Here is a 21,323-nt window from a genome sequence, read left to right as displayed (position 1 = left end):
CGCACGTGCCCGCCCAGGTCCCTGCGCTGCCTGGCGGGGGGCTGCCCCCAGCCTCCTCCCTGCAGCTCATGCCCTTTGCAGCGGCCCCGTGGCTGCGCACGCATGGTTGTTCCCTCACTGCTCCTCCCCTCCGTGTGCTCACGCCCTGGCAGTGCCCTGCTGTCGGTGGTCACGCTTTCTGTTGCACTCGAGCGCTGATGGATGCTGCTCCTCCCTCCCCGCCGTTTTCTCTCGCTCATGCTTGCCGCTGTGCACCGGTGCGCGCGGGCGCTCATGCACTGCTGCCACCCATCCTGCTCGCCTGCGCGCCGACGGGTTCTGGACTCGCCGTCAGCTCATGTTCACGCTCTCTTGCTCCTCCTGGAGCCTGTCAGTGCCATGCTCAGCTCACTGGGGTGGGCACACGCTCATGGGGGGAGGAGGGCTCGCTGCGGGGCTTACGCTTATTTGCTGTGGACGTCACCATCCGTCTAGGGCTCTCACTTGCTCACTCATTCTGGGCTCAAGCTTTTGCTCACTCTCGCTGTGGGGCTCACCTGTGCTCATCCCGGGCTCGTGCTCACTTGCCGTGGTGCTGGGGCTCCCGCTCACTCGCTTGCTCTTGTGCTGGTGCACACACATGGCTCACATTGAAGTCTTCACCCCATTTGGTTGTGGCAGCAGCAGCAGCTCCTGACACCTCCTCCCGCAGTGGGACAGGGCCAGGAAGAGCAGGGAAGAAGGGAAGGGAAGGCTTTTTCTGCCACTAGCTTTACCCAGGCGGGCAGCATAGGTGCAGCCTGCAGCCCCCGTCCCTGCGCCCCCGGGGGCTGCCCCGTGGGGGCTCGGCGTGGGGCAGGGCCGCGCTCCGCTCCGGGGGCAGCCGCAGCCCCCGCGGCCACGCTCCCAGCCCCGAGCTGTGCCCGTCTCCTTCCTCTCCAGCCCTCCTCCTCCTCCTCCTGTCCTTCTCCTCCTCTCCTTTCCTCTCCTCTCCTCTCCCGCTCTCCGCGCCCCTGCTCCCGGCACGGGGGTCTGCGTGCCGGGACCACCAGGTGGAGACAGCCGCCCGCCCGAGCCCCCGCCCCGACTGCTGCTGCCGCCGGCTCCTGCTCCGTGGCCTGTCTGTCTGCCTGTCCGCTGGCGCCCCATCTCTGACAGACTCGTGTCCGTGTTCTGAGTATAACTTGCCAAACTCTTTATTCTTTCGATATTTGCAGATATGTGCCACTGTTTCCAACTTTTCATCAACAAAAAGGCCTTTCCAACTCCTTCCAAATTAGAAGATCCAGGTGGTTACACACGGCACCTCTGTACAAATTCTCTCACTTTTCATTGCCTCTCCAGGGCCGGATAAGGGATGGGCACTGGGATTGATCTAAGATTAGAGGCTCGCCCGCCCTCCAGCCAGCATGGGTCCCCCCCTCGGAGACACGCAGGAGCCTTTTAAATCCCCCCAATGTAAAGTCTAGGAAGCGCTGAGACGGCCTGCGCCTGCACTTTAAGCTGGGACATTTCTGGGCCTGCTGGATGCTGTCTAGGCACTTTCCATGCTCGGGGATGCCAGGCGGACGACCCTCATGGGATGGGAAGACCTGCAGACCCGCCGGGACCGGGCGACAGCAGCGAGTGGAGCTGGATGGGCCAAAAGACGCTTTGCTGCTGCCTGCGGGAGCTGCTGTTAGCGCCTGCGCTAGCACCCAGCTCCTTCCTCCCTCCTGCACCTCCTGCAGCCTGCATGGACTCCTGCTCCTCCTCCTCTTCCTCCTCGCAGCAGAGCAGCCATCTATGTCTCTTTAGTTTTCTTCTCTTTCAATCTCTTTGTTTTGTTCTGGGCCCAAAAGCCAGTGAATTGGTGTCCCAGGCGCGTGGGGCTCGTGTCCCTTTCTGATCCAAAGCACATGGGGCGCTCCCGGACTGAGGGGGTGTGTAGGACGCTCCAGAGAGACGCTGCCGCTGCCCTTCTGCCATTGTTGTGATTCTGAATGTATTGATTGTGCTCCATGCCGTGTATGACTTGATATTTTCCTCTGTCTTAAGCACTTTGAATGAGTTCTGCTCAACAGACTGTATATTTCATATTGTATTTATTGGAGTTTGCTCTCACCGCAGCCGCCTTCGGGGGCTGGCGGGTTTTGCTCTCAACTCTCTAGCCGTGTGATAGATATTTATTGTCCATGCTCTTTTGTAAGGGGCTGGTATCTCTGCCCGGTGACCTGTGCTACTTTGTATGGTGCAAGTGTGTTACCAGAATAAATCTGTTGGATTAGTAGAGGTGTGACTTCCTTTCACTGCCTTAGCCTCTCCTGCTTCCATCCATGCTCCACCTGCATCCCACGCCATCTCTGTCTGTCGCCATGTCCTGTGTGCCCCGCGGGAGGGGGGTCAGGTAGCCCCGTTCTGCTAGGACAGCTCTGCCGGCAGTTGTGGGGGGACAGGCCAGGCTGCGGGGAGGCCGGGGCTGGAGAGTCCCCCGAGGGGACGGGCAGGACGCCGGCTGCTCCGTGTGCGGGGAGCCCCGGCCTGGGGGAGAGAGGTTGCTCGGGTCTGCGCTGGCAGCCCACGGGGACGGCGGGGCCGTGCGCGTCCCCCCCGTCTCCCATCTCTAATGGACCTGTGTCTCTTCTCTTCCAGTCTCGAAAGGGCGCGGACCCAGAGCGGGAGAAGAAGGTGCCGGAGTGTAAAGCGGACAGTATCGGCAGCGGGCGGGCCATTCCCATGAAGCAGGTTCGATCCCTCCCCACATCCCCAGTCAGGGCAGGCTCCCTGGGTCGGGGCCACGAGGCCAGGGGTGCCTTCGCTCGGCACAGGACACGGGGGTGCCTGGAGCAACCCGAGTGGGTGCCCGGGGACCGTGCGCCTGCCTGGACCCGAGGGCACCCGTGCCAGGGTTCGGGGAGGGGGCTGCCTCGGCCTGCAGAGCGGCTCCAGCAGAGGGCATCCGTGCCCCGCGCCCGCTCCCCGGCCCCCGCGCAGCCCCCGCAGCCTCGGTGCTCTGCTCCTGCTCCGCTCTGCCCGGGTGCCCTCTGGCCGGAGGCAGGGGGCTCTCCTCCTGGTGGGCAACGGCAAAACGCAGCGAGCACGGTGCCCGTGAGCCCGTCTGTGTCAGGGGGAGGCAGCTGCTCGTCCCCGTTGGGCTCCTGGCTGCTGGGGAAGCTCAAGCCACCTGGAAGCACCCCAGAGCATTGCCTGCCCCTGTCTGGCAGCCAGAAAGCAGCAATCGGTAATACCTGGGCGAGCGAGGGAGCCAGGCGGGGCGGGGGGGCTGCGTGGTGTTTCCACCAGGCTGTCATTGCGCTGCTGGCACGGCCAAGCCTCACACCGCCATGCAGCACCTGGCCGAGCCTGTGCCATGCACTCTGTGCCATGCGCTCTGTGCCATGCGCTCTGTGCCATGCGCTCTGTGCCATGCACTCTGTGCCGTGCGCTCTGTGCCATGCACTCTGTGCCATGCACTCTGTGCCATGCGCTCTGTGCCTGCTGCTGCGGTCCCATTTTTCTTCCCCTGGCCCCAGCTGGCCTCTCTCTGCCCTGCCCGCGTGCTGCCCGAGCTGAGCTGCTGTGCGCGCGGGGCCGGTCCCAGCTCTGTGTCGCAGGAACAGCGGGGTGGGAGGATGCAGATTCTGCGTCCTGAGTGGGTTCCACCTTGTGCTGAACGTTCCCTGGGGAAAGAGACCTCGGGAAGCACCCAGGCAGGACAAAGGGTAATGGTTTTAAACTAAAGGGGTAGGTTTAGACTAGAAATTACTAAGAAATCCTTCTCTCTGCAGGCGGTGAGGCCTGGTGCAGGCTGCCCCCAGGAGCTGGGGGTGCCCCATCCCTGGCAGTGCCCAAGGCCAGGCTGGATGGGGCTGGGGGCAGCCTGGGCTGGGGGCAGGGGGCCCTGGGCATGGCAGCTTGCCCCTCTGGCCACGCTGCTCCCCCCAGGTCCCAGCGGGGCCAGCTGCTCGCCCTGCAGGAGGGGCCGTGGGCTGGAGGCGATGAGTGTGCCTGTGTAGCACCTAGCTCCGAGCTGGTGGGTTACAAGGAGCACGGTCCGAGCCCCGTCTCCGTGCTGGGTGTTACGCCTGCTGGCTGCATGTCAGCGTGGTGCAAGCTGGTTCGTGGAGGCAGTGCCTCTGCGCTCTGATTTTGAGTCAGCCAGTGGGGGAAGCAGTGGCAGAAGTTGTGCAGCAAGGACAGGGAGGCCAAGTACAGCAGCTGAAGCCTTGAGTGAGACCTGACTTGGCTCCCCCAAACCACACTGCTGACTGGAAAATTGGATGACTGCAGGGGGTCCGGTCTGATCCTGGAAGTATTTCCGTGTCCTTTGGTCTCTGGGCCTTTGGGTTGCCTTTTCCAGGGTTTCCTTTCAATCAGCAGGGCAAGATGCTTTCTTTTCCTGCTCCTGTGTCTCTGTGTTGCTGACTGGGCCTGGCCTTGTCTGTTCTGCTGGAGTTTTCAGTGTTTCTGAGGCATTGTGGAGTCGTTCCATGCTGTAGGCAGAGCAGTGCTATTACCGCGTTGAACAAGTGGAGACAGGCAAACGCCTAGGTCTGCAAAAACAAGCATGTGCTTCGCTCCTGTGCCTCGCAAGAAGTAGGTGCCAAACAGCCCATCTGGTCCAGGACCTGTGTAAGTGGCCGGTCTGTACAGCAGCACCTCGCCGGCACAGCCCAGAGCAAAGTGCTGCCTCGGCAGAGCTGGGTCCCTGCCCAGGTTCAGGAGCGGTTCCTCAGGTAGCCAGAGCTGTGGGAGCTGGATTGCAGAGGAGATCCTGGCAATGTTATTACAGGAGCCTTCACTGGTGCTGGGGGAAGCAGTGTTTTGGCTGTCAGAATGGGGGGCTCTGGTTTATGTTAGTGGTTCTCCCTCCCAGGGCTCTGTCGGGTTGTGTTGCACCTGATGGAGTTGCTGGGGCAGTGCTGAGGCCCCGGAGCACGGCTGTGACCTGGCTCTGGAGATACCTTGGCACTCGGAAACTGCTGCCTCCCACTGCTTGAATTCAATGGTTGTTCTGCAGTATCTCAGGAGGGTACAGAACTTTGTTCCTGAAGGAGAAAACAGGCCGATATCCTTACCCAGGCTGTGGGGCGATGTGAACACAAAGCGCAGTGGTTACAGAGCAATGTCAGGGTGCTGCAGGGCTTCACCATCCCTGCTGGGCCATCAGCCCCCTCCAGTAACGCCCCAGGAGAGGGAGGTGACTTAGGTTCATCAGTGTGAATGGGAGCAAAGATTCGGGGCAGGTGACGATTGCTCTGCTCCGATGTGGAGCTGCCCTTTTGGAAGCTTGTGGAGGTCTCGTTGCTTGCCATCTCTTTGAAGGGCAGTGTAAGATCAGGGACTATGGTAAGATTCACATGTTGTGGCAGTCCTGCATGCCATACAAGAGCAGAGAGCCAGTCCCGCTGCAGTGACAGACATGCAGGATCCTCTGCCTCTGGCCACTCTCAGACTGTCACAGTGCTCAGCCTGTGGCTGCACTCAGTGCCACTCTCCATGTCACTGACACATGTTAAATGGTGGGACCAGCACTGTTTAACATCTTCCTCAGTGACATGGACAGTGGAACTGAGTGCAGCACCAGCACTGTGTGCTTGCAGCCTAGAAACCCAACAGTATTCTGGGCTGCATCCAAAGCAGCGCAGCCAGCAGGGCCGGGCAGGGGGTTGTCCCCCTCTGCTCTGCTCTCATCAGACCCCATCTGCATCCCTGCATCCAGCTCTGGGGCTCCCGGCACCAGAAGGACAGGGAGATATTAGAATGAGTCCAGTGGAGGGCCACAGAGATGATAAGGGGCTGGAGCACCTCTCCTACAGACAGGCTGAGGGAGTTGGGGTTGTTCAGCCTGGAGAAGGGAAGGCTCCGGGGAGATCTCGTAGCGGCCTTACAGTGCCTACAGGGGGCTGCAGGAGAGCTGGGGAGGGGATGTAGGGGTAGGACAATGAGTAATGGCTTTAAACTAAAAGAGGGGAGATTTAGAATAGATATAAGGAAGAAATTCTTTACTCTGTGGATGTGAGGCACTGGAAGAGGTTGCCCAGAGAAGCTGTGGGTGCCCCATTGCTGGAAGTGCTGAAGGCCAGGCTGGATGGGGCTTTGAGCAGCCTGATCCAGTGGGGGGTGTCCCTGCCCGTGGCAGGGGGCTGCAATTAGGTGAGCTCTAAGCCTACTTGGGGTGCTGCAGCCACCAGTAGATAACCTCGGGAGGGATTTAATTCCTCTGCTTGGAAGAAGAAGCCTGGTGCATGCTCAAATTGCTGAAAGCTGAAGCTGATGGACAATGTGGAGCAGTAGGAGGGGTAGGTGCCCCGTGGCTTCCCTGAGGCCGTGTCACTAAGACCAGTGACCCCTTCCTGAGCTCTGCGGGAAGAGGGCTGCATGTGAGGGACTGCGAGCACCCGTGTTTGGTGCTCAGAGCTTGGGGTTTCTGCCCAGCGCCCAGGCTGATGGCTGGGGAGGCTGACCACAAAGCCAGAGGCCAAGCTGGGTGTTGAAGAACGGAGACTTTGCTTGACTGAGGAAGGGCTCTCGGAGGACGTATGCTGCCATGGATGCTCTGCGCCATGCTCAGGACCCCTTGGCTGGTGGTGTCCTTTTGGTTATACGTTCAGGAGGTCTTGCAGGATTGGAAGAGCTTTTCTGTAGCTGGACGCTTGTCTTTGAGAATTGGGTTAATTAGGCCGGGAGACTAAGCTTCCCCAGCTGTTTGTTACTAGGAATGAGCTCCTAATTGCACATGCACCAGATTCTTTCTGGGAATGCTGTACTGAGCGCACAGGCAGCCCGGGGGGGCCCAGGTCCCTGGCCCGGCTCAGTTTGGGCCACACACTCCAGCAGGGCCCAAGGCGGGTGGCTCCTCCTCCTTGGGAGCTGGGATCATGCTGGGAGCTTAGATTACATTTAAATTGCCATTTGCATTTTCCAATCAATACGCGACTTTACAATTAAGTTTGGTGTTAAAATTCTTAGCAAAAAGTGAGTGGAAGGGAGATTTGTGGAGTAAACGAGTCCTTTGGGGGCCATCGCTGCTCCCTGCTTCATTACGCTGCATATTGCTGCTGCTGCTTTTACTGAGCTCCACCACAAGCCAAACACAGCAGAGACGGGCGTGCTGGCCGACAAAATGCAGGGAGAGGAAGGCAAAGTGAGGAGAGGGAGAGAGGTGGGCTCTCGCTTTTCATCTCCGGCAGCTTCTGCCCTTCCCATACGACTTCCACGCTTGGGAGGAAACCTGTGGAGGGGTCGCGCCTTGTGCAGCGCCCTGTGAGAAGCAGGGGGAGCCTGCGGAGCAGCAGCCTGGGCCATCTGCACGTGGCCACGGTGGGGGGGCCCTGTGGGGGTCCCGGCTGCCTGCAGACGTGGCCAGGAGCTGCACCAGGGCACCCAGGGCACCTGCGTGGAGGGGACGAGGTGTGCCGCAGGGTTGTGCCTGCCCGCAGCACATCCTGCTGCGTGTCACCAGGCTTTGTCCTCCTCCCAACTTCTTGCTTCTCTTGGAGCTGTCGTGGGGGTTTTCCTCCACGAAGAAACAGTTCTGCAGGTGCTGCGGGCCCAACCTCCACTTTCTGCCATCAGAAACGAGAATCACAGAACATCCCGAGTTGGAAGGGACCCGTAAGGATCATCGAGTCCAACTCCTGGCACCGCACAGGTCTACCCAAAATTTTAGACCGTGTGACTGAGTGCACAGTTCTTAAGAAGCATTTGGACTTGAGAAGCTGGGTGGCAGAGCGGGTGACCCTGATGCAGCCAGCACAGCAACACCATTAACAACTGGAATCCTCCCGGCTGCTGTCCCCTGCCTTAATCTCTAACACAGCAGCAGAGAACAAGTCTAAGGGCTCTACCCCTTGATTCAGCTGTTTCTTGCAAGTGTTTGGCCTTAAGGGCCCCTTCCCCTCCCCCCATTTTATTAGATGTTTACTTAGACTGTGTAGTTGCTCCCAATTTTGGATTCTTGTGCCTTCTGGCTTGAAAAAAATGGGCTGCCAGTGCTTGATTCTCTGTTCCTAGGCCTGGTTTTGCTTGTGTGTTCAATTTGTGAAGTTCCAGGTTTGTAGCTGAACGAACTGCTGCTGAACTCTTCTCTGCAGACAACACATTTTGGGGGCTTGATAGCGATTGCAGCAGCCCGAAAACGTTGCAGTAGGTAGTTCTGTGGCACCAAGGTGTATTGAGCTGAAGACACCTGGAGGAGAGGAGAGGCAGCTGGAGGTCTTGGTTTGCAGGACGTGTTGGCAGGTCAGACTCTGGAACTGGAGCAATTTTAAAGCCAGAAGGGATCCTTGTGCCCATGAGCCAGGGAGCTGCCCCCAGTGGCTTTGAGCCAAATTTGTGCCTTCAGTCTGGTCTAGAGCAGATTTGTTGGAAAGACTGACTGAAAGATAGACGATTGACTCTGTGCAGTTTCTATGTTGCCTTTAAGTTTTCTGTTTTTGTGCTTGTTTTTGGGCTCATTTAGGGAAGATGTTGACTAAATAGCATGAATCAAACACAGATTGGTTGGGCCTATATACAAATACTTTTGCTGGACATGGGTTTGCCATTTCTGATTATTTGTCTTCTCATTTGTGGTTATATTTGGAGACCTTTCACTTGACCAAAATGTTTTTACTCCATGCATTAATGGCTGCATGGATTTTGTACACTTGGATTTTAATGTGTGTGCTGCTCAGTTAACATCCTAAATAATGCTGTGTCAACACAGCCACCGCTGCCATCAGGTACTGTGATCTTACCGAAAGCAGAGCCACGCTTCTCTGATGACCTGTTTCCACGCTGATCAGCATTAGTTACACTGCTGTCCCCTCATTCTTTGCTGATCACTTCTTGTGGGGGCTTTTTGACCGTTTTGCCCAGTGTAAGCGTCTGGCTGGCTGGCCATAATTACAAGGGTCATTGCTTTTCCCCTTGCAGATCTTGGCAAGGCACGAGCTTTTGGACTGCTTCTACATTTTAAGGCATGTTAAAATCAGCACCTTTTAAACACTGCTGAGCAAGCTCTTCGGCTAATTCGCGGAGCTCTTGAAGGCAAGGGATCAGATCCTGCCACCAAAACAGCTCAGCTCCCACCACCCTGCCTCAGCCTCCCCTTGTACGAGTGGGAGGCTTTTCCTTTTCACACTGCTTGCTTCCCAAGCACTGAGCATAAGTGGTCATGGAGCACTTCTGCCTTTTCTGCATCATTTATCGCCGATTTCATGGTCATGTCTGCGCAGCATTGTTACCCCAGCGTGTGCCAAACCCCACATTGTTTTTGTTGTGTTTTTCCATTGGGCAGGCGCAGCGGCCTCAGTCTCCAGGCAGTGGGACGAGGCCCCCAAATATGCCGAGGCTGGCAGGACAGAGACAGTCTGTCCAGGTTTTTGAGGAGGTGCTGGCCTGGGGCCCAGATTTTTGCCACCTTAGGAACAGCCAGTCTTGACGTCTGCTCAGACAGTGCTTTCGGAGAGCCCAGCCCCGGCAGTCGGTAGATGCAGTTTTTTTCCCAGACTCTTGTTATTCATCCATACTTTTGTCCCCATGCTGTCCTTTCCTCCCTGCCAGCAGAATACTTGATGTTCTCCCCTCCAGCACCCTTGTGCCTGGCTTGTGGCTCTGTCTGTGGTCTCCCTCCCCACCTCCAGTCTCACCTGGTACAGTGTCAGGTCCTGCTGGAGGCAGATGTCCTTGGGGGGGGCAGCAATGTGATGGGGAGGAGGTTTCAGAATCATGGAATCAGAGAATATCCGAGTTGGAAGGGACCCACAAGGGTCATTGAGTCCAACTCCTGGGTCCCCAAAGGACCACCCTAAAAAAATTAAAAAATCAAAAAGCAGATCATATCTGAGAGCATTGTCCAAACGCTTCTTGAACTCTGGCAGGCTCGGTGCCATGACCACTTCCCTGGGGGAAGGTTAGGAGGTTGAAACTTTGAGTGATGGTTCATATCCACGGGTATTCATTCTGGGTTGGGCTGGTAGGAAGAGGGAGCTTTTGTCGTACGTGAGACCTCAGGGTTGGTCTCATGTAACCTCCTGACGGGGAAGTGGGGTGAACAGACACCTCAGCTGCCCAGGACCTGCTCTGCCTCTGAAGTTGTCCCTCGCTCCATTTGTTTGACACCTCTAAGGAAGAGCAACCCAAGCAGGCAAGGGAATATTTATCCCTTGTGAGACCCATGTATTGGAGTGTTGTTCCCTTGCCCGTCCTAAATTATTCTTTCATTGCCCATCCACCAGTCTGTGCTTTTTACGACAGGAGGTGGCCTGGGAGCACTGTGGCAACAGATCAAGGATTATCAGCTGGTGGTGAGGTTAGCTCCTGCCTTGTTTTGTCACTGCTCTTCAGCATCAGAAGAGGTGCCCAGAGGGAGTGGGTTGGGACACGAGGGTGTGTGATGGATCCCTCTGAGGACCTGGGGTTCAGAGCTGGCACGTGGAGACCTCATCTCAGAACGGCCGGGCTGTCAGGGGATACAGGCTGGGGTTGGTGAGGGGACGGCTGCAGCCCTTCTCCTATGAGTCCCAGGGAAAATGCTGTTGGGAGACCAACCCAGATGTTTCTTGAGTCTCGGTCTTTGTGTCTTTTCAAATATCAGTCTCCTACAAGGGGTGACTCTGAAGCTGAGCGGGAAATACCCAGATGAAACAAGGTCTAAGACTCTTGCTGCTTCTCTTTTAGGGCATTCTCCTGAAACGCAGCGGCAAGTCCCTCAACAAGGAGTGGAAGAAGAAGTACGTGACATTGTGTGACAACGGAGTCCTCACCTACCACCCCAGCCTGCACGTAAGTACTGCACGGGAGCTGGTTGAGGAGCAGGGTGGGACAGAGCAGGATCTCCTTCGTGCTGTGGCTGCTGCTGCAGGTCCTCTCGCAGATGCCACGGTTGCAGAGTTGCTTGGAAAGGGTTTGGCAGCCGATGAAAGCTGCTGACCCTGAGCAGGAGGTTCAACACGAGCCCTCAGTAGGGCAGGCTTATACAGCAGAGTTGGTTTTTATCAGTCTGGAGAAAAAACCCTTCCCTTTCATGAGGGCTGTCTCTGCTGTGCCAGGCTGGGTGGGAAAAGCTGATAGGAACATGCTCTGCACAGAACTGTGCTCAGTGAATGCATCTTGCTGTTCTGTGTTTCCCCTGCTCAGCCCATTAAAGCAGAGGCTGCTGCCTCCCTGCATCCGGGGTGAGGAACAGGCAGACAACTCCTTGCAGCCACATCTGATGGTGCCATTTGGGTGTGGAATAATTTTCCTGGCTGCTAGGTATTGGGTAATGGAGATGAGGTGCCTGTGCAGAGCCTGCCGAGCTGAGCTGTCACTCGATGCATCTCTGATCCTCTTCACTGCTTGGCTCAGGCACACAGCTGCCTCCCCATCCATCTCTGTCGCCTCCCCACTGTGGGGCTAATGACTTCTTCCCCATTCCCTCTTGAGCACAGTTTGCTGCTGAGACAGTGAGCCGCGGACAGACACACCTGTGACACCGAGACCACAGCACCCTCTGCAGAGGACGCGCTGCAGCGGGGCGGCCGGGGGGCGCGGGGGGCACGGGGCAGGGCTCGCTGGGGCAGAGAGCTGGGAGCTGCAGCTCCTGTGCTGTTCAGTGCCCCCAGCTCCTTGTGTGTCCCCAGTCTCCTCAGACACATACGTGTTTGGGTGCCCTGAGCCTCACAGGCTTCCTCCTGCATCTCTGGTTCATGGGCTTATGACACTGAGCCTTCCGACCCTAATAGCCTCATGCTGGAAAAAGCGGTCATTGCATGTCCTTTCCTTATTTCCTTAATTCAGGAAAGCTTTGAAAACAGTTGTTTGGGTTTTGTTTGTTTGCTTGTTTCCTTTTAGTCTTTGTTCCTTTCACCATTCGGTGTGGTTCTGCAGTTCCCTAACTTTGCAACCCCATTTTTTGGTCTTTATAGACCCAAACTGGGAGGGAATGACTGCTGCTGTCTGCTCTCTGTGCATGCTCACACACGGGTATGGTTTATCAGGTTTCTGACATCGTAGGGCATTGTTTAAATCAGCTGTGGAGGCAGAGTGGTTGCTGGGATGTTGTTTAACTGCGCTCAGCTGATGCCGCTGCACACCAGGTTTGTCTGCTCTTTACACCGTTTGCTCCCCAGAGGGTGATCTGGTTTGATGTCACTTGCTTTCCTTAGTTTGCTTCTTCAGTGTTTCATTTCATTACGGTGTTGCCCCAAGCAAAAATCTGTTTTACTTCTCCCTGGTGCAACTGGTGATCCACAACCCATTGCTAAGAAAGGTACAAGCTGGGCCTCTCCGCCCCTCGATTTCACCAAAAGCTCTGCACCTTGCACCAAAGTAAGTAATGCCCTGTTTGTTCCCCTGTATCAGGGACTGGTTACTTGTGGGCCACAGAAAGCAGAGCTGCTTGCTGCCCAGCTCTGACTCCTGCGAGGACAGGAGATCTGCGTGCTCCCTGCTTGGCATTGCCTCCCTGAGAGCTGGGGAGAAGATGGATGGCACCCACAGCTGTGTTGCGTTTTTTTGGGATGTGGACAAGCTCAACTGGCTTGGAGGGCTCAGATGCAGGAGGGCAGCCTGGAGGAAGAGGTACTTCAGAAGATGTCCCATTTTCTAGTGTGAGTTAAGAGATGCTGCGGTGCTTTTTTTGTCTCCAGTGGCACGAAGCAGGTTTCCGTGCCCTTTGACAAGATGTCACAAGCAGAGCACGTTCAGGTTGAACAGCCTGGGGCAGTAGCAAAACCTCTGCTCCCAAGGAAGGGCGTGTGCTGCTTTGGCACTCCCGCTTGTGGCAGCAGCTGTTGGTCCAGCAGGCGACAACAGGTATATGGGATCCTCAGTGGGGGAGGCACACGGCGTCCTGAAGGTCCCTGAGCCCTGTGGTCCCCCTTTTCCTGTCCTTGCTCAGAGTCAGCATGTGCTGCCAGGTGCCTGGAGGCGGCAGGATTCAGGGGGCAGCAGAGGGGTCCTTGAGGGGATGGGTGAGCACAAGGGGTCTTTCCCAGCCCCTCTCAGGATGTTCAAGCCCCAGAGCATTTCTGTGCTGCATTTGTGTTCCCAGTGGCTTTTCCTTGGCAGGATTCAGGGCAATCCCTGCCTCGCATCTCTCCTCTTCTGTCTTGTTTCTGTCCTGTCCCTGCCCCACATGGGATGCGAGGAAGCACCACAGGGGTTGGCAACCTTCTATTTTTTATTTCAGTGGAGATGTCTGCTCCACGTGTGGTGAAAATTGCAGCTCTGGCTGGGTCATACTTCTGATTTCACCACCCAAAAGCTTCCTGACAGGGCTATTCATCTGCTTTTGAGTGTTTATCACTGTACTTGCTTCAGGATCTGTATCTCGGGACGGGTGGATGGGGAGTGCTCAGGGAGCTGTGTCCAGCCCTGACCAAGTGCTCTGCGCCTTGGCAATGGAAGCGTGTCAGCCTCGGCTGCAGGCTCAGACCTGTGCTCGGGTCCTGGGGAGCCGTGCGTCCCTGCTCCCTGCTGCTGCCTCCTTTCTGGAGCAGGCGGCAGCGTTACAGACTGTGCAAGCAGGACGTCTGCAGCTGGAGCTGTGGGCAGCAGCTCTGCCTGGAAGCAGAAGTGGCTGGGGGCCTGTTGGCTGGGTTCAGCACAGATTTCCTCATTGCATCTCTATTTCTCTTACCTTTCCGCGCGTGTGTTAAGCGACAGGAAAAGAACAAGTTTTATGAGAAGACTGGTGCAGTTTCGTATCACTTCCCCAAAGCCTTGGAGAGTAAGTGCTGCTGCTCGTGAGGAAGGCGGATGTGGTTCAGCCCAGCTTCACTGGCCAGGCTGTGCTGTGCTGCACAGAGCTGGAGAGAAAGCAGCTCCCATTTTGCAGCCAGTGGAGCCATTCACACAATCACCTTCTGTTAATTCTATCTGCAACATCAATTAAATTGTTTGTAGAAACTAATTGAATGTGGCTTAATCACACATCTTAATAGCTTTCCACGCTTTGAACTCGTTGTTAATTCCAGTAATAAAATGAAATGAGAGAACTGGCTGGGTAATTAGCGAGGAGGCTTGGGAAGAAATTGCTGTTTTATAGCATGTAATAAAAGCAGTGCGCTGGTGACCGCTCTCTCCGGCAGGCAGCCGGCTAGCGCAGCAATTGTGCTGAGTTAGGGAAAATCCTCCAGCCCCTCCGAGATTCCCTGCCCAGGGGTGACACCGGGCTCCCACCCAGCCAGGAGCAGCTTGGAGAAGCGTTTGCCTGGGATGGTTTTCTAGGAACTGCCCAGAGCACCAAAGGGCACGTGCGTGTCTTGACTGTCTTTTAAGGTCAAGCCAGCCAGCAGTGGGAAGCACAGAAGGGTGTGCTGCAGTGCTGCCACGTCTCTTGGACATGCACTGAGAGCTGGGTGCCTTCACAGGGGTCAGCAGAGAGAGAAGAGTTCAGAACAAGACCCTGGGGTGCTGCTGAGCAGTGGTAACCCATGCAGACAGCCACCTGAACCACAGCACTGCCTGCACAGCCCTCTTTACCCGCTTCTTGGAGTCCAGGACTGGGGGAACGGCTGCTCTTAACCGATCTTCTTCATGCCTTTATCTCCAGTTTGGAAGCAGACAATTTACACAGGCACCAGCTCCAATTTAATCCTCTTGGTGACCTCCTTGTGAACTGGAGCAAGCCCAATGCTCTGCGGCAGCTGCGGCCTCGCCCCACACGGTTGCTGCCTCTCATCTCCCCATTGCAGTGTGCGCCCCTGGAGCAGGGAGCCAGGGTGCCCGGACCCCACGCTGGGGTGAGCCCGGGGAGCTCCCTGCAGAGCCCACGGGGCTGGGCTGCTGCTCCCAGAGAGCCAGGCAGGGCCTCGGGGCTCTGCAGGGGTCACAGTGCCCTGGGCTTTCCCATCCAGGAGCATGAGGGGTGCTAGGGGAGGGCTGCAGCGTGCTGCGGGGCAGGGGAAGGGGTGGAAGAAATGGGGCAGGACACGGCGCTCAGGACTGGCCACAGGTCTGCAGGCTGGTTTTGATTAAAGGGTGAGGTACTTCTAGGAGGCAGAACAACATTCACAGTCTGCACATGGAGTTCTTGGCTCTGCAATAGCCTTCCAGAAGGAAAGGTGAAAGCACCAAGTCTGGGGTAGCTTAGAGCCACGTAGGGGAATGGATGAGAGAGTTGTGCTGAGCTGTTTTTTCTGGGCTTGGATTTCAGTAGCTGGGACCTGAGAGGGAATTTCCAGTTATCACATTACCTGCACTGGTGTGGTACATTATCAGCAGCTATGTCTGAGTGTTGTGATTAAAACAACAGTGAATGACAGGAAGGAAGAACTGCCTGCCACCGATGTGCTCTGCTGCACCATCTAGTCTGATCCCCAGCCAGGTTTTCATAAATGGCCAGGTCATGGCTTCTGAGTGCCCCTGGCAACGTCCCAGCCTCGTTCGGTGAGAGCTGACGGGGTCTGGGTGCTGGAGGTGATGCCTGGTGCTTCCCTGGGGCCAGTCCCAGCTCCCTAGCTCATCATGGGAAGGAGGCAGATCAGTGCCTGGGCTTTGCCTCCGTTTTGTCAGAAGACGTCTGGCTGCGGATGCTGGCAGAGTCACAGGGGCTGCTGCTTCTGCCCCACCTGGCTTGGTGCTTCAGCGCAGTGCAAGGAAAGCAGCACGTGCTGAGCTCCCGGCACCTCCAGGTTGCTGGCTCTTAACCAGGAGCCACGTCGATAGCTGGAGCCGGGTTCTGGCTTTGATTGAGTGAGTGAGAGGGGAGCCGAGAGCAACTGGCCAGGGCAGGGCTGATCTGGAATCTTTCTGCCTCTCTGCTGCAGGACTACATGCAGAACGTCCATGGGAAGGAGATCGATCTGCTGAGAACCACCGTGAAGGTCCCGGGCAAGCGGCTGCCCAGGGCAACGACGGCGGCGGCGCCCAGCGCGAGCCCCAAGGCCAACGGGCTGGCAAAGGAGCGGAGCAGCACGCAGCTCACGGGAGGCACAGGTAGGAGCTGGTGTGGGGGCAGAGCTGGGGCCAGGCTGCGCCACTGGCAGCGCCCGGCTGGGCTGAGCCAGCAGCAAAAGCAGTTTTGGAGATTCTTTCTGGATTTTCTTGCTGTCACCGCTCTCTGAGTGCCTTGGAGCGGTGTTGGCACTGCTGTGCACAGCTCAGGTAGGCTGCCCGCTGGGGCTGCGCTGGGAAGTGTACAGGACAGGAGGGAGTAACAGGGCTCTAACCACCTGCACGAGCTCCCTGAGAGGAGGCAGCCAATCTCATGGCGTGGAGGGAGCTGGTGTTCCCTAAAACCAGGGAAACCCCTGCCAGGGATGTCTCCTGGTCCCTGCAAAGTTCTGCTCTCTTCCTCTTGTGGTCCCCTTCTCCTTCTCGCTTTTCCCTGGGCACGTAGTGATGTGAGGGGGGTGTTCTGTGAGTTCTGTCTTCCCATGTGCACACTTAAGAGGCACAGCTGCCTCCGAGCGTGGGGAGAGGGAGGGGGCAGGCCGGGGGCTCTGTCTTTCTCCTGGAGCTTGTGCCACGCTGCCTCTGCCCCTCCTGCCCCAGGAGGTATCACACCCTGCCCCGGGGAGGTGTCGAACTTAGAGATGTCCTTCCTGAACTTCCAGGGCATCGACAAGTCTCTGCTTTGTCCCTGGGGTACCCTGGCCCAGGACAGGTGGTTTCCTCATGCATTCTTCTTCCCAGAGCACTGCTGGCAGTGGTCTATTAGGGCAGAACACGAGGATCTCTCCACTCTGCAGGGTAACGGGGAGGTGCTGATAATGCTGATAATGGAAATCCGTGATAATCTGTGCCACGGAGAGGGGAGTTGGGTCACCCCATCCTGGTTTCTGCTCAATGCTCTGCACCCTGGTTGTGTCCTGTGGCTGTGCCTTGGCACAGTGCTCCCAGCCCTGGGGCCTCGTGGACATGGTGCTCCCAGCTCCGGGGCTGAAGGGAGCAGCAGGAGCTGGCTGGGGTCTGCAGCATCACGCTCAGCACAGGCAGAGGCACGTGCTGGTGTTGCTGCCTTCACGTGGTGCCAGCTGTGAACCTCTCTGAACCCATAGTGCTGGTTCTGTAGAGCCAGGCTTGGTCTGCAGCTCAGATGAACTGCCAGCGAATGACTGCAATTACTCTATTTTTTGACCAAGGACATGCAGCTGAAAATCCTGCCTGTTTTCTGCCACTGCTCTCCACTGTTCATTGTCATTTCTTCACCACCACCTCCGTACACCCTCAGCATGCACGAGTTCAGTAGCAATTGCACGTAGCACTTCTCAGACGCGTTTCTAGGGTGCTTTGTGTGATGCTGGTACTTACAGAAGGTTATCAGAACTGCAGCAAGAATCAAAGACAGAACGCAGAGAAGCTTCTGGTGATGTCAAACCCAATGTCCGTGTCACCCTGTGTCCTGCTTTCAGCAGTCATCCCAGCCCTGTTGGGCTCACAAGAGCAGATCGAGATGTGACGTGATTACTGATCCTGCTGCTTGGAAAACCAGTGCCTAGAAGAAAGCTCAGTGCGGGGCCTTTCGGCCTGGCTGACAAAGCTTGAGGAGATGCAGTGTCTGGAGGCTGACGTTAGAGCCATTTAAACTTGAGAGATGCAGTTCCCTTACAGGGAGGTAATTAAACATGGGAGTGGTTTATCTGGGGAGCTGGTGGACTTAGCACTGCTTGAAGCCCTTAAAATGAGATTAGTTATCTTTCTACAAGTTATGCTTTAATCCAACTCGCATGTGTAGCTGCATGCCTGCGTGCAGGGGATCACACTGGATAGGTGCAATGGTTTTCCCTCTGGTCTTCCCTCACGTAAAAGCCATGAATTTGAGATTCCCTGGTCACTGCCTTTTCCCTGGGCCCCTGAGCAGAGCATCACTACCGTGCCACCCAGAACACGTGTCAGCACGGACCCAGCATTAAGACAGAATCTGAATGAGGCTTTTTGTGCCGTGGCTTTGGGTGGTTGTTGTCTGCAGTGGTCAGAAAGGTTTTTGTGTTGTTTTTTTCCTCCTGGTACACAAGTGGTAAGATGTTTTCTGAGAATATTTTTCAACTTACTCTCATGCCTCCAAGCCTTACTGCAGCTCACAGTTCAGTCCCCATGGTAAGTGCTCTGACATGATAGAAATCTTTGAGGTGACTCGCTCATAGCCCTGTGTGATGCAGGGTGCTGGATTTGGGATCAGTAAAGAACCTGCCCTGCCTCAAACTGGCAGGGACTGTGCCCCTTGGCTGCCTGTGGGACCAGGAGCAGGACTGTTACTGGGGTCTGCTGAACATTTCTCTTCTAATACATGTTTTGGTCAGCTGGAACATCTCAAAATTTCCAGTTTTCCGCCAGTGCCTGGAATATTGGTGGATTTGATCAAAGTTTTGGAAGTTGGTTACCGAGAACTCTGAGGACTCCTGGGCTGTCCTGGCAGAATGGCCTCTGCTTTTCTGTGCTTTTTTCCCCTTCAATTTCCAACTAGGATGTCCTCTTAACCTTAATTCCTGTATGAAATTTTATTGGTAAAGAGACAAACAAGAGGGACCAGGCAGGCTCTGTGCCGGGCAAGGAGGAGCGACCAACCTGTGCGCGCTGCTGTGCACCCAGGCTGCTGCAGGATTGGAAACAAAGACCCCAGTGGCTCCCGAGTCCCACTGTGAAGGAATCCCTTCAGTGGCACAGATGTGCTGGGGATGGGGACAAAGTCATTTGTGCCTTAGAGCCACCCCTCCTGTGCTCAGGATGGGAGGGTGCTGGATGTACGTGCTCCACCTTCCAGCAGTCACCATCACAAGGCTCATCTGATCAAGTGTCCTGCACCATCCTCCCTCCTCCAGGAAGCCCAGTGGCCTTATCCTAGAAGAAACATGGGGAAGAAAGGACACCTGGCGCTGGGTTCTTCAAAAGCTGCAAGTGCACAGGGAGAGGGAGAGAGAGAGCGGGAGGGAGGGAGGAAGACGGGGAGAGCTTCCCTTCATGCATGTCTCTGAGCAAAACATCTCGTCACCGAGATGAGAATATATTGTGGCTGATGTGCATGAAGGCTAAGAATATGCTAACGGTATCGGTGATAAGCAGATAGAGAGAGTAAATGTTTCTTGTGATTTGTAAAATGTTACTCTTAATACAAAAACAGTCCGGTAAGCGCTTGGGGTAGCACAGGGACCAGCTCCTCAGTGCGATGTTAGGGTTACACAGGCACAAAACGGGAGCGTAGTCACACCCTGCTAGAAGGAGAGTGCCACCACGGACAGCCTAAGGTTACATGGAGAAGCACACCACAGGGGAGGTGAGGCTGTTGTCAGCTTCTGTGTTGGTGATAGGATCCGGATCAGTTAGCTGCCTGGTGCAGGGAGGGGTGGTGTGGGGCTGGGCAGGGGCTCAGGCACAAAGCGAGCTTGCTGGGTGATGCTGACTGTGTTACTGCTTTTACCCTTTGTGGCAATTTCTTTCTGGACTTGGAGTGAAAAGTCAGATGTTATAGTATTGGTGAATCCTCTCACTTTACAGTTAAGCATTCCTTATTGCTGGGGCAAGATGATCTGGGTTGGAGAACTGAGCGTGTTGCACGTCTGGAGGTGGCGAGTCAAAACGGAGCGGGGAGCACTGGCACCGGGGGGGAACCTGCGGGTGTGAGATGGGAGGAGAGCCCTGCTGGCTCCTGGGGAGGCCTGAGGATCTGTGTGAAGGTGGCCGGTGCTGGTGTCCCTCTGGCAGGCCCTGTGGAACAAGGCACGTCCTTAGGTGCATGGCCATGTGCATCGCATGGCCCGTGCCAAAACTCCTCTGCATTGTCCAGCTTTCCGTGTCTGAACCTCATATTAAAAGATCTTTTCTTTTTTTTTTCCTTTTACACCTTTTGTGGTACAGTTAAAAGACAAATCTTTTTTCAGAAAAGCAGACCTCGTGGGCTTAACACGCCTCAGCAGTGGATTGATGCCACTTGATGCAGTGCGGGTCTGGGTCAGCTGCGTGCTGTGACCCTGGCAGAAGGTGGGCGTCACTGCCAGCAAGGTGCTCGGCTGTGTCCTGAACAGGTAGGGCATGGGCTGTAGGAACGAGGCATCTGTTACAAAGCCAGTGGATGTTGCTCCTTTTTTCCTGACCTTTCTTTTGCCTGTGCTGTCCTCTGTGAGCTTTTCCAGCTCCCAGCCATTCCTTCCTGCCTCCCCCTCTTACTGGTGACTCCATCTCCTGCTCGTTTTACCTCTTCCCCAGTGCTGTTTGGCAGCTGGCGATGGGCACCCTGGTCACAAAAGAGGCATTGAGGTGCTCTCCTTCCCCACGCCTGGTGCTACAGCACTGGGTGCCAGGAGAAGCAGTGGCAGCAGTCGTCCTGCTCATGCTGCAAACCAAGCTGCATGAAAAAAGGCACGTATATGTATGAATCAGCTGAGAGCGTGCAGCCTGTTTGTGGCACACGTGGCAGTGCAGGTTCAGGTGTCTCCTTAGATCCTCGCAGATCCTCTTACAGGGGAACGTTGCTTCTCTTCCACTCTTCCCCAGGGATCCCCAGATGAATCTTCTCTGCAGTTCAGCAAGCTCACCCTTTCTGCATTTTTACCCTATCTGTATCTTACTCACTACGTGTTTCTGGCTTGAAGAATGAAGGCAGCTCTTGTTTAGACTAGATGAAAAAGTATTTTTTAGTGGGGAAGGACAGATGGTAGCACAAGAAAAATACGGAGACAACGTCAATCATCATGAGAGGCTGGTCCCAGCACAGCTGCAGCCCTGAGCTGTTGATTTGCAGAGGTTTGCAGGGACTTACTCCAAACCCAGTCAACTCAGAGGGAAAATGCATGCTTGAAAACGTGGTACGTGCAATGCTGGTGCACAGGCTCATGTACACACTTCACATGGGCACGAGAGCAGGTGAGCCTGTTCCTTGGCACCTTATTGGAGCTGGGTGGTGTAAAAGGATGCCAATCAGCTGGACACTGGAAAACCTGCTCCCAAATTAGCGGTTGAAGTGCAGGGAAAAATCAGCAGATTGCTGAGGTCATTGTGAGCAGCTACGTGGAGGCTGACAGCAAAAGGCTGCCTGAGCTCGCAGGCAGAAGCAGTGCAGATGCTCTACCTCAGCCAGAAATGCTGAGCTCATGCAGCAGCCCCCAGTGAGATGTTCTGGGCTGGGTGGCTTGGAGATGAGACCAAAGAAAGCGTGCGTGAGCCAGAGCAGGGTGTTGGGAGGAGGGTGGATGGGACAGCTCTGCCTGGTGCTGCACAGCGGTGGCTGTGTGCTGGGCTCCCCAGGAGCCTCCCAGTTTGCTGCCAGCGTGGGAGAGCAGGGATCACGCCTGTGCCTCGGGGAGGGCCAGCAGGAGGCTGAGCTGTGCCAAGCCTGCTCAGTGCAGGGCACGAGTCTTATGTGTGGGGGGAGAGCTGGAAGGGGCTGATGCCACTTGGTGCTCTTCTCTCTGAAGAGCAGCCACGTGATTTGTCTTGTCGAGTACCTCGGGGCAGGC

The 21,323-nt window shown here is 56.0% G+C and overlaps 1 protein-coding gene across 4 annotated transcripts in view; it reads left to right on the top strand.

The window, feature by feature from the left end:
* The window catches only part of AGAP3 (ArfGAP with GTPase domain, ankyrin repeat and PH domain 3), a 116,394-nt gene that overhangs the window by 61,336 nt on the left and 33,735 nt on the right, over positions 1-21,323 (top strand). For 3 of the 4 annotated variants that reach the window (XM_068673041.1, XM_068673040.1, XM_068673039.1), the window contains 3 exons: positions 2,611-2,703; positions 10,624-10,728; positions 15,699-15,867. In XM_068673041.1, coding sequence (XP_068529142.1) covers positions 2,611-2,703; positions 10,624-10,728; positions 15,699-15,867 — 367 coding nt within the window. Of the gene's footprint in view, positions 1-1,196; positions 1,337-2,610; positions 2,704-10,623; positions 10,729-15,698; positions 15,868-21,323 lie in introns of those variants that run through there. The other variant, XM_068673042.1, reaches the window with a different exon arrangement.

The sequence above is a fragment of the Anas acuta genome, chromosome 2, assembly GCF_963932015.1.
Source record: "Anas acuta chromosome 2, bAnaAcu1.1, whole genome shotgun sequence".
Taxonomy (NCBI): Eukaryota; Metazoa; Chordata; class Aves; order Anseriformes; family Anatidae; genus Anas; species Anas acuta.
This window is presented reverse-complemented; position numbering and strand designations above follow the sequence as displayed.